The sequence below is a fragment of the Culex quinquefasciatus genome, chromosome 3 (assembly GCF_015732765.1).
Source record: "Culex quinquefasciatus strain JHB chromosome 3, VPISU_Cqui_1.0_pri_paternal, whole genome shotgun sequence".
NCBI classification, from domain to species: domain Eukaryota; kingdom Metazoa; phylum Arthropoda; class Insecta; order Diptera; family Culicidae; genus Culex; species Culex quinquefasciatus.
Window position 1 is genome coordinate 67,648,970 of NC_051863.1, and position 12,981 is coordinate 67,661,950.

The window sequence follows — 12,981 nt, forward strand, 5'->3', positions numbered from 1 at the left end:
ATCGAAACCATACATTTCTGCTTTGCCTTCCCGGTGCTTCGAACGCCTATGAAATATTTCAAGTGAAATGTTTTGCATTTTTGGTAAACTTATAATTTTATTGTATTTAATTGTTTTGGCATTAACTACAGTGTTCAAACAAACTTTAAATGAAAATTGATGTTGGAATTCATCAAATAACACAGTTTTGACATTCATAATGCGAACTTATATCCAAATAATTGATAAAACAAGATAAAGTGTCCGGGTTTCGAAGCGTCCGGGAATTTGAATCATGACGTTATTTTAATAGCGTAAAAATAGAGTTTTTTCAACCTCTTACATTTTTGCCGATTTACATGTATTTGTATATAACTCCTTAAGGACGTCATCTTGTGCTGCTCTCATTGTTTCGCCATTTGACCTTCACAGACCTCCAAAATTTGATTTAAATACTGAGATATTCAACAAAACTCTAAAAAAACTATATGAATTTTTTTTCGGTCTTGTGGTGCTTTCTTGACACATCCTGAAAATAGCTGCAAGTGCGTCAACTGGCCAAAGGAAATTAAGTCAAACGCAGTTAGGCACATGTACACGCTCGACTGCTCTAAACATTTTTAAATATCGAGCCAAACATTTCATTAGGGCACAAAACAAAAAAAACTGATTCGAGAAAATCGCTTGCCAAAATTTACCGAACGATAAAACACATCATTCTTCTCAACTCGGCTTTAATGCTTTTTAATTTACGTTGATTTTCGCAATAAAACTCATAATCTATGTTGTTCATAACGGGCCCTTCCTAATGCAATTTCAAGGAGAACTGTAAGGGCCAAAAGGGCTGTCACCTAAATATTGTTGCAGTTTATGTAAATATGAAAAGTTCACTTTATGACAAAAAGTTCCTCAACTATGAAAAACTACCAATTTGAACCATTTTGTGGGGTTAAGAGAGTACCGTAAAACGGGTTGACTTTGATAGGTTTGCAATATTTTTCGCAAAATGAAGAGTACAAATAAAATAAGGAGTGGCCGTAGCTGACTGGTTATGTTGTTCGCTTTGTAAGCGAATGGTCCTGGGTTCGATTCCCATCTGCTCCCAACGAGAAAGTTTAGGAAACATAAATTGAAGCTCTGAACATGAATCAAAAATCAAAGTTGCTCGAGTCGGGGTTCGATCCCCCGTCCTTTGGATTGTTAAGCAAAAATGCAAAACACTAAGCCATCACGGCTTGGTGAGCTACGACTGGAATTAAGAACACTGTTATCTCTAAAACTATATACGTGCTGGGTCCTTGTCCATTTGACAAGGGTTCAGAAGTTCTAAATAACGTTTGAATCCGATTGATGCAAACGTTCTTTAGGGTGGGGCTTGTCGATTTAAGCTGAGGTACCTCGCGCACGGCTAGCCTGCGTAGAAATGGGTCACCGAAGCTCGGCAGAGCTAACACCATCCAAATGCCTATGCGAGTTATTTGCATGTATAGAATGTAAATCTAAAATACATGGAAACAACTCAATTTGTAAGAAGCGACCGCGTGGACCCGTTTGGTCGGTTGCATACACACACACACACACAATGAAGAGTACAAATAAAATACGTACGGAATTGCATGGAACCATACTGACCGGAGTAAAGAAAGGTTCAAGGTACTTCTAGAAGAAGTTTTCATCAAATTTTGAAAAGTTTAAAAAAGTTAGTTAAGTATAATTAAGAAAACGTTGATGAATAGCATTATTTTCATATTCTCAAAGTGTCATGATTTTCCCAATGAACATGATTTCAAATCAGAAAACGGAATGCATTTTCGGATTATTTGGACAATTTTCCACTAGCAGAAGGTAAACTAAATTAGTAAAAAAATAAATATTATGTATTTTTGAAACTTAATTAAATAAAAATGCCAAATTTGTAGACATTTTCAGTAGAACAAATTTCATATAAAATATAACAACTTTTGATTCGTGCTTCGAATCCAGTTTAAAATGCAATATGAATCGATAATTTTATAAACAAAACTATTTTTAACAAATTTCAGGCAAAATTCTGACTATTTAACAATTTTACCTTAAATTTATATGTATTTTGTTAAAAAGCTTATAAACTTACTTAACTAAATATAAACATAGTTTTTTTTTTTCAAAACTATATCAGCAACCTTAGTGATGGTACATTCGCCTCAAAAATGAAATTTGAACACCTTTAACCTGATTTTAACAACAAAAACTATGACTATTAAAGTCACCCCGGTATTCAAAATAAGATTTTTCAACGCAACTATCTTTTCAAACACTATTGAAAAAACTTTTTTCAAAAATAGTGCCTGGACCTTGAGGACACACAAGTACCGTAATCTGGGGCGAATCGGCACTACAGTCTGAATAGGGACAGCCGTTTTTAGAGCACTTAAAGCTTTTAAATTTGGAAATGGATGAACACATTTTGTTGGTCTGAGTCTGTTCTATCCGAAACCAACCAGAAAAATCAAAATATTGTGCTCCAACATGGTTAAAACTGCTGTCCCAATTCGCCCCATGTGTCCCGATTGACCCCAGTTTACGGTACATGTTTTAAAAATAATAATCTTGAGTAAGGCTACCAACTCTTGCTGAGCAAAAATCCGTAACACAGTTTTTTTTATTGAAAAGGTCCTATAACATGTGAAACACAACAGTTTATAGGACCTTTAAAAAAAACTCTAGATTTGTTAATTCAAATGTTCAAATGATTTCACAAGTTTTAGAAAGCCTTTGGAAATGGATAAATATATTTAGTAAGGAATTTCTTAAAGAACAATTCTAGAGTTTTTAAAAAGATCGTACCAACATATAAAAGACAATAGTTCAAAAACTCTAGAATTTTTGATAGTCAAGTTTGAATTGAGAAAACCCCAGAAAACTTTCCCTTTTTAAATCAAACTCACAGAAAAATAAAAATGTTGAGTTAACAAAAGCTTCGACCAAATCAAAAAAGCAAAAAAGCAAAGCAATCCACTTTAACGACCCCCGGGTCTTTTGTGGTCTCTGTTGCAAGTTTCTGCTCATTTCTAAGCGTCCGAAGGTTTTGTGTGGTGAGTCACCCAAAACCTCTTTTACGCAAATCAAAAAAGCAATTCAATGATTAAAAAGTTGTTAAAATTCCGTACAAATCCGTATTATGCGTAAAATTCCCTACAAAAATTCCGGCCTGTTAAAAATCCGCGAAGAGGTTCGAAAATCCGTATGGTAAGGAAAAAATCCGTACAGTTGGTAGCCTTAATCTTGAGAAAACCCTTACCAGTTGGAAAATATTCCAACAATAAATTAAAATCCTATCAATCTGGGTGCTGAATAGTGGTTCGCAAAACGGCCTCAATGTGGAACTGTCAAAGTAAAACCAATTTATTAATCGCCAAAAGTAGAGAGTATTGTTATCGATCTCTTTTTTTGCAAGAATAATAAATGTGTGGTTTTTGAGGACCTTTACTGAAATCTTAACTACTGAAACTTTCTGTAAATGAAAACTTGCTGAAATTTCAGCAAACTTTGACAGCTCCATACAAATTTTAAGTGAAGTTCAGCGAAAAACTAACTGAAAATTAGAGCGGTTTTCAGTAAATATTAACTGAAAACGAACATCAGAATCTGCTGTGCAGGAATTAGCCGGGAATTTATCTGCGACATCGCAGAATGAAACTCTCGCGCAGTTCTTGGTCACCCGTAAAAACAAAAAATCTCTTCTAACCGATCGAAATGCGACCATTTTCCAATAAAAAAATGTCAAAGACTAGACAAAATAAAACACATAGGTACGGTGAAATCGACGTCGTCGTGCTATCTTGTCGCACCCGCCATTTCGACATTCCGAGAAAAACGCGTTTTAATGTTTGACCTTGAATAAACAAAAACAAAAGCACGCAATATAAACAATAACAAACAGGTTTTTTTTGGCTGACCATGCTGTGCATTGTCCCTAAGTTTGGTTGAAATTGGTTGCTGGAGTCCCGAGTTATAGTTAAAAATGTTTACGGGAGTCTAACTTTTACTTGCGTCAAACGTTCTGACATGAAATACCTTTGGCCAGTTGTCACACTTACATCAATTTTCAGGGTGTGACAAGATAGCACGACAAGATTGAAATTACTTTCATATGGAAAGTGACAAAAAATGCACGGAGTTTTTTTCGGATTTCGTTGAAAATCTCAGGATTGAAATCGAATCTTGGGGATCTGTGAAGGTCAACAGGTGAGGCATTGTGAGCGGCACAAAATGGCGTTCTTAACTCAATTTGGCCCTCAATGCACGAACGACAAGTTAGCACGACGGCGACGAAATGCTAGCATAACAAATTAAAAGTGACTGCTGAAGTAAGAAGAAAAAAAAACTAAACAGATAAAGGAAAATTATCACAGGTTGGATAAACTATTAGAAGGCACTAATTTGTTAGAGTTATTCTCATTAAAGTCACCCCATCCTACGGAACATCAATACCACACATCGAAACGCCGGGCCGGCCACCCAAAGATTGACCTCTTCCGACGGGCCGCACAATTATTCGCCTTCGTTGCTCTTCTTCCTCTTTCTTTGCTGTTCGCTCGCGCTGCCAACTTAATTGATAATCCCGCAATAAATGTAATGAATGAAAATTGTGTATATGTGTGTATTTTTATCTTCTTTCGCACATCCAAACCTCACATTCATGCGCCAAGAAAAACGATTAGCCTCACTCATTTACGGTATTATTAGTAGGTTTTGTTGTTGTGTTTTTTTTTCGTGAATGACTTAGCAAAAGATTTGCAAAATTGGTAAAAATTTGATGAGCTTGAAAACACGACCTATATCGAAAGTGAAAAGCCGACTCGATTTGGAATGATTTGCAACGAGCGAAACTAACACACACTTTAACACTGCTCGAGACCTTTAAATGACTACTTTTTTTTTTGCTTGGTTTTGCTGGGCTGAGAATAGCTCAGTGTAAAGAAATGCAGCCAGCGTGATCGTGGTTGATTGGTTTGGATTCTTTAAGTTTGATTTTCTCTCTCACTAAACGAACTGCCAAGTGGGTAAAAATTGTACTTTATTCTTATCGCGTGTGTGTTTGAGCGAGCGCGAAACGCGTTTTCCGAAACTTGTTGCTCGCGCGCGCCAAATTACACGTTCGATTTAATTGCGTTAGTTACGGGTGTTAAATATATATATTTTAGATAGATGTGTATAAATAGAATTCTCGCTTTAGAATGAGTTTTTTGCGTCTCAATTTGCTGAATTAGCTTCTTTCTGTACAAACTCCAAGATCAAACTAGAATCGAATGGGCAAATTTAACATTTCTTTCAGGTTTCTTCTTCTTTTTGTAGGGTAACTTGCAAGTGGCAAACATTCCCAACCGCCGAAGGCGAGGAATGTTTGTCACTTTTGCTTTTTAGCACGCTGTCAATTCTTAATCGGTAACAAGAAATTTCAACTACTGATTAGCGCTTGTCCTAAATACTGCCAACTTTACAAACTTTCAATGACTGCGTTTACTCTCCGCCAGATATCGTCACAATCGATTCCAATTCAAACATCGCTAAGACTAACACGCGCTCTGTGTATAACCTTAAAATCTAACACTGCTCTTTTCGAGGTCCAAGCATCCTCCGTCCAAGACTAGTTCGACACCACCAGAGAGAGTTATCAACTGGCACTGCTGGACGGATTCTGCTGCTGCTGCTGCTGCTGCTGGCCCGAACCACCGGCCGCCCTGGCCTGCTTCTATGACACCTTCGCCTTCCGGTGCAGCATCTCCTGCTTTTTGTGCTCGTGGATGAAATCTTCGACGGTTATGTTCAGCCGAAAGATGTGGTGCATGATAAAGTCCGCCTCGAGGTACTTTTTCGGCGGATTCCGGGAGCACCTCCAGCGTTTCGCACAGGCCGTTCGCTTGCTTGCGCACCTTGTGCGAACTCAGGCTCGCTCCCAGTATCACGAGGGCAACCTTGAACAGGATCTTGATGCCTTCGCACAGGAAGCAGTCCCAGACGCGGAGCAGCGTGTCCCACGGGAGGGTTCGGGTGAGCGCGCACAGGAACCAGTCGGTCATGTAGAGCAGCGGGTCCACCTTGTGCTTTTGCAGGTGCCGGTAGACCGAGGGGGAGGTCTTTTTTGAGCAGACCGTTCAGCATGGCGGCGTCCCGCTGGAGCATCTCCAGGCCCGGGGTGAAGTAGTCTTTGAGGTACCTGGGTGGAAGGGGGAGAGAGGGAAAGAGATGGACCGAATTAGCAAAGGTACGACAATTGTTCGTAAAAATATGCGTGGATCGTGGCGAATCATAATTCTGTTAGACCAGCTGGTATTTCAAACATTCAAATTCTGGTAATTTTGATATTAGTTGAATTCAAGAATCGGAAGAGAATACAAGTTTGGATGCAAGTTGAATGTCAGAACTAAACAAGATTTGCATGACTCGCAGACGCTTTTGAATTGAATCTACATTACAACGCCAAATGCTTCTGGGTGACTTATAAAGTTCATCCAATAGAAATGAGAAAACAAAAATAATTTGAACAGCAATCGGTTGTTATAACTTGCCCAAGATGGATCTTTAGACCATTCACCTTCCCAAAAACCGTCCAACTCCGAACGAAACTTGCTTAACCATACCGTAGAGATTTTCCTTACGCTGTTCAAAAGGTGGCATTACCAATTTCCATCTTCCATATCCCCTATCCCTGTCCCTGGTGTGCGGTGGAGATGGGAGCAGTCGGCATTGGACGGATGTTATGGTATTGAGAACCTAGTTCAGGTGGAATTCCCTGGAGATGGAGCCACACGTTGCCGTCGTTTCAGGGCTATTTGCAAAGATGGTTTCCGATGTTGATATATATCACACATTTATTTTATATTTATATACTTGTGTTGATAGAAATCACAACTATTGTACTATGTAAAATTGCAAGATATTGATTTTTTTTATTTGCATCTCAATATTCTTGTTTGTAAAATCTGCTTTGAACAGGTTTTAATCTTTTTGATACGTCGTTAGCTTAGGTAGAAATTCATAAAGCACAGCAACGCTTACACAAAACAGTAAGAGAGGCCTCTTCTAGGCATTGTGATTTTTTTCGTTTTTTTCAAAGTGGGTGTTAGGTTAGGATTTGGTATTTTGATAAATTAGTTTTGTTGCAAGGCACTCAGAACAGTTAGTATTTTTTTGTAACTTTAGGTTGTTTAATAGTTCCAGATTCCATCTGTGTGTAAGTGAGTTAAGTAATGCTTTCAGAATCTCTGATTTCAATTTATGTGGTATGCTAACCATTCGGAATAGTCAAAAATCCTTAGAGTCTCGATCAATCAGTAATGAAATGACGATCAAATGGAGCCTAACATTTCAAAGGGACACATGGTTTTTGAACAGGGATGCATCTCTTTCACTCAAATGACAGTTTACATAATGTATGATAGGGATACACTCTTGTTTGCAGAGCTTCTGTGCCCTAATGAAATGGAAGGCACGAAATCCGTAATAACAGTTCAATGGAGCGCGTCTGCATTTGTGGACAGACAGTCTATCCCTTTCGCTCAAGTGACAGTTCACGTCAAGTAAGAGGGGATAGACTGCTTGTTTACAAATGCAGATTCGCCCTATTGAACTGTTACTACGGAAATAGTCGTCTTAACGAGTGTTCAACTTGTAAAGTATGAACTGTTCAGTTATGTTTATTGGGTTAAAAACAAGGTAAAGGAATGTTTGGCATTTGGGAGTTTGAGATTCAAGTTTCTTTCAGAAAGTTTAGTTTAGGTTGTTGATAAATGTTTGTTTTCCGTAAATAATAGATTGGACTTTAATCAATGGTTAAACTGGTCGAAGTGTACTATTTCATTTGCACATCTGCTTCTAGTTGTAATGTACGATAAGACTACTGACAGACGCGACAGGACGGGGCCCAGAAAAAAATGCATCAAGATTTATATTCCATAGACAAATTAGGGGAACAGCATCTAATTCCAGCGTGCCTCTAATGTTGGCAGGTCAGAACATTGACATTCAATTAAAGCTAATTAAAAGCGTTTTCAACTGAAATCGAGTGATAAATAGCTCAATTAGAAGTGAGCAAGCAAGTTTCTACCAAAAGTTTTGCAAAATTAGTTGTTTAAATAGTGAAAATCAGCAAATTGGATGGAGTTAGGAGCGAGTGCTTAACCTGCCAAACATACGAGAATTTCCCCTAGTTTTCATCTTTCGGTTTCCAGTTTTTTTTTATTTCCTTTAAATTTGAAATACATCATAGGTGTCCTTTGTATAAATCTCCGATTATTTACATTTTCTCATTTAATTAACTAATAATTCAATTTCTTCCGGGCCTTTTTACTTTGAATCATAATTTCAGATTTCCTTTATTCAGTGTTAAACTTAGATTAACGTAACTGCTTAAGTCATCCAAGTTCTTACTACTCACACCTACACTAATTTTCTTTCACCTTCCCCCTCCTGATCCTCTATATCTTCCGGTGGTGTTCATTTGGTATGCAATACTAGTTCGGCCACTACCCTATTTTCCACAAGAAACCGGACTTGGACTGACTTGAGGCCGCGTCCCCCACCTTGCTCCGTAAAACGAAAACGAAAACGAAAACGAGAACCTAGTTCAGGTGGAATTGGTTCTACTCTCAATTAGGCCGATGCAATTATTTTCAATGTGTTTGTCCCTCGGCTATGACCAGGTTGTCCCCTTCAAAGTTGTCCTAAAAAATTTTTTTCTAGAAAATGGAATTTAATTGCAATCGGCTGAAATCAATTCAAAATACATTCCCTTGCGCTTAGAATAATTTTTAGTATGTTTGGATCTCTGGTATCGCAAAAAGTTTTTTTTTTTCGCCAAAATGTTTGTTTACGTCAAATCTTACAGTTTTTGAAAATTAATGATTGCATAACAACTTTCCCTGTCGACGAAACGACGAAATAGTCTACTTTTCTGTACCAAAAATAACAGAATCGAAATCGAAGCAACACTTTTCAAAATAAATGCTGCAAAGTTCTGCTTTTCAGCACTGAAATGGGTGCTGAAAAGTTGAACCTTTCAGCACTTGTTTCGAAAAGTAACACTTTAAAAAAAAAATGATTCCAACGATTTATTGCCAAATACATGAAAAATTTACTTAAAATTTCACGCAATTGCAAAAAAAATTGTATAGAACTCGTTGCAAAACTATTATTAAAACTCTTTTTGCGTTCAAATGTTGAGACTATGGATTGTTTTTATTTTATTCCGTTTTTTTTGCCCCGATTTCGCAATTTTTTTGTCAAATCTTACACTTTGAAATCTAATTATTGTAAAACAACTGTACTGCTGTAATGCATTTTACAACACCTTTTGCATTGAAATATTGAAATCATGGCAAGTTATTTCAATTATTCTTTTATTTATGATTTGCCCATATATTTTACTCTATATTTTCACATTTTGCCTTTCTTACAAAAACGCTTTTTTCAGAAATCTTAAAAAATCGTGCACGGCGGGAAATCATCCCAGAAAAAAAAATCCTATTACAACTTTGAAGGTTTTGATGCGCTTTTGATTGAATTTGGCCCGAAACTCGGAACTCAAAGCCTGATTTTTAAGTGCTCTTTTTCTGAAATACTTGGGCGATGTCTGTATCCGCTCTAAAAATGTGTGGCTTCCATCATTGGAAAACGACTCGTGAAACCCACAATTTTTATTTATCAGATTTGTAGCTGTGGGGTCGGAGACGAACATTTTATTTTTCGATTCACAATTTTCGACCAGTAAATGTGGTCAAAGCCATTTATAGAGGTAGTTTTTGGACAATTTTACAGATAACACTTTCAAATTAAAAGAATTCAGTTTCAAAACAAAAGCCATTCGAAAACATGAAGCATAAGCATAATCATAGGTGCCCACCAGACGTGCATCGGCACTCCAAAGCACTTGACAGTTTTTTTATTGGCCATGGCTTGGAAAAGGCACCATATCAATTTGTTTTGTGCCTAAAGTATGTTTTTTTCAATGCACTATGAGGCTCTGAACGACCGAAACCTTTATCTTCACTTATTCGCTAGTTTTAGTGATGAAGTGCTATTTGAGTGTTAAATAGCACATTTAGCACTTGAAATTTTTGTGATATTCAAATCACTATTAATTTTTGCTAATCCAAATGCATAGTGAACAACGATTATAAATAGCATCGAACTAAAGCTTGTTTTGATGCACAGTGAGCAAAGATTCACTCTGCCGGTTTACGAAGGCAATCTCAAAATGTGGTGAAGTGCTATTGAGTGCCGATGCACGTCTGGTGCCCACCCGCAGTTGCTACTCCGTTATTGTCCAGGACCTCCAGAAGTTACATCCACGAGCCGTGGAAGATGAGTGGGAGCTATCTTCCTAGCTTCGCAACTTCTCAAAGGCCCCTATCATGCTGATCAATACCGGCGCCGGCCACGACCAGTGGTAGGGTCACGGGCAAGTGGATGGGAATGTTAGTCCGATACTTGAGTGATAGAGACCGCCCAATCGACTGCATCTCCGACAAAGTATCACATGAGTTTTGAGGGGGTTAGTAGATGGGTATGAGGTCAGGATTCACGAGTGGCAGTGATGTGACCATGAGCATTTTGTTTATCGGTTGAAATTTTAAGTCTTAGGCAGCCGGCTGCGGAAAGATAGATAGTTGATTATTTGAACAGTTTTTTTTTATCGAACGCGTGCCAGCCGAGCAGTAGTGCTATGGACTGGACTGATCAGTATATTTTTACTGTTTTTACAATTTAGATAACGCGAGCAAATTTCAAAAATAGTAAATAAATGACGCTTTACTCTTCATAAAATCGATAGTTTGATGAGTTTATACTAAAACTGACAGTTGGAATAAAATTTTACGATCATTTACGACGAAAATTATCGCGAAAAAACAGGACTGCGCGTCCTCAAGCACTGCACTTATCAAAAAGCCAATCGAAAACATGCGCCATAAACTGTTTGGGCCCAAAATTTGAAGCTTTTCCGAAATGTATTTCCAGAGATATAGCCATATTAGTATTTTTCGTCTTATTTTACCCTATTTTTTCCCATTAAATTTTTGGTTTTATACAGAATCATATAGGGTAGGGTAGTCATCAATGAGACACTTTTCAACTTTCAACTATTTTTCTAATTTTTTCATCAGCATGTTTTAATGAGCTTTTTGTTGCATTTTCTTACTTTTAGTGTGTTCTAACATTGACCAAAATATGAGATCGATCCGACATCTATAGCCAGAGTTATTCAACTGTCTCATTGTAGACGCACTTGTCAGGAACAATGAGACAGCTGGGGAACAATGAGACACTCTGCGAAAATCAATACTTTTGTAGTAAACCATCATGTTTTTGTATTGGATTGGATACATGGATTTTGAAATGTATAATGAAGAAAAATCAAAGTGTCTCATTGTTACCCATGAGCTAAATGAGTGGGGAACAATGAGACAGCCCTGGATTCTGGGTATATTCTAAATTTTGGTCAAACCTAAGAAAGGACATTGTAGCCCAACTCAATCCCTATGGAACGTCGAAAGAAATTTGAAGAATTATTAGTTTTGGTATAAATGGCAGCCTACGAGCGAAAAAGTATTTTTTGTCCATAATTTACTTTTACACCCCTGAATCAAACATGCATGAATAACTTTTCAAGGGAGCGTCCATAACCAAAGCCACTATTTTAGCAGACGTGTATCTAGTAGATACACATTTCCCCCCAAATATGAGCCTGTTTGGTTGAAACTACGACTTGTTAGAACCATTTTAACATTGTTCCCCGTGTCTCATTGATGACTACTCTACTCTACTGAACATCAAATTCGAAGTCCCGACTCGTTCTCACTCAAAAGAACTCAAAAAATAAAAAAATATAAAAATTTAAATAACAAGCCATAATCTTCACATTTAAATGAAAAAAGTGTTTTAAAATGCATTTTACACTAGTTCAGTTGTTTTGCAATCATAAGTTTTCAAAAAATCTAAGATCTGACAAAAACAAAATTTGTATCGAATAAAAAGATTTTGCATCGAAAATTTTCAAAAATCTTAAGATTTTTTAATAAACCCAAACATGCTGAAAATGATTTTAAACGCAGAAGAATGTATTTTAATTTGATTTCAGCTAATTGCACTTGAATTTTCATTGAAATTTTGAAGTTTATTGTAAAAATATGTTTTTTGCCCCCTGATTTTTCGGGCCAATTTTGAAGGGGGTGACAAAAACTTTTAAAAATATTTGTACCAGCCTAATGGTTTATTGAAACTGTGGACGAAGAAAATTGTAAAATGGCAATTGGAAGGTCAAAACCTGTTCCGCAACTTTTTACACAACCCGGTATTGTATGGTGTTAGTTCGTTTAGTTTTGTAACATTTAAGATTTAACTTCAAAATGTAGATCCCCAGTCCTAACCTGGTCTCGGCACCTTAAAGGAACAAAAAATAAAAAACGCATACGCTATTTGTCACGTTTTTGCGAAAAAATGGATTTTCTCCAGTTTACTAGAGCCAAAACCAAATTGACTTGAATGAAAGTGAATCACAGGAAATTAAAAAAAAAACAATTTAAGAGTTTAACTTGGCAATTCGTTTGATTTTTAACCGGTCGATGTGTCTTACGAACTGTAAAGCTATGGAAGTATTTACTTTCATTTTGCGTTTGGACAATTAATAAAATCAAAGATTTAAGTTTTTAAATTTATAAGTTGTCATGGTAACACTTGCACTGCATATAATTTTCGTCACAAAAATCACATCTACGAAAAAGCCGTGAGCGACTTTCGGCAAACGTTACAGCCAACCTCTGCATTACTTCAAGGAAATGTTGCTCTTACTGGCACAGGAAATGAGATGCTGCTCAAAGGCAAGTGACACTTGACGTTAAATAGCTTGCCCTGGTTTCATCGTTCTGTGCAAGATGCCAAGCACCAACTATCAGATCGGCAAAGCCATGTAATAAGAGTTAACCCTTGGCTCAACAAATCTTTGGGTAACGTTGCGAAAAAAGA

General features: G+C 37.1%; 1 protein-coding gene across 1 annotated transcript in view; it reads right to left on the bottom strand.

Moving 5' to 3' along the window:
* Positions 1–5,562: 5,562 nt before the first annotated feature.
* Positions 5,563–12,981, bottom strand: part of LOC6044293 (TBC1 domain family member whacked) — a 31,553-nt gene continuing 24,134 nt past the window's right edge. The window contains 3 exon segments of the mRNA XM_001861789.2: positions 5,563–5,848; positions 5,850–6,104; positions 6,106–6,178. Coding sequence (XP_001861824.2) covers positions 5,714–5,848; positions 5,850–6,104; positions 6,106–6,178 — 463 coding nt within the window. The 3' untranslated portion in view covers positions 5,563–5,713.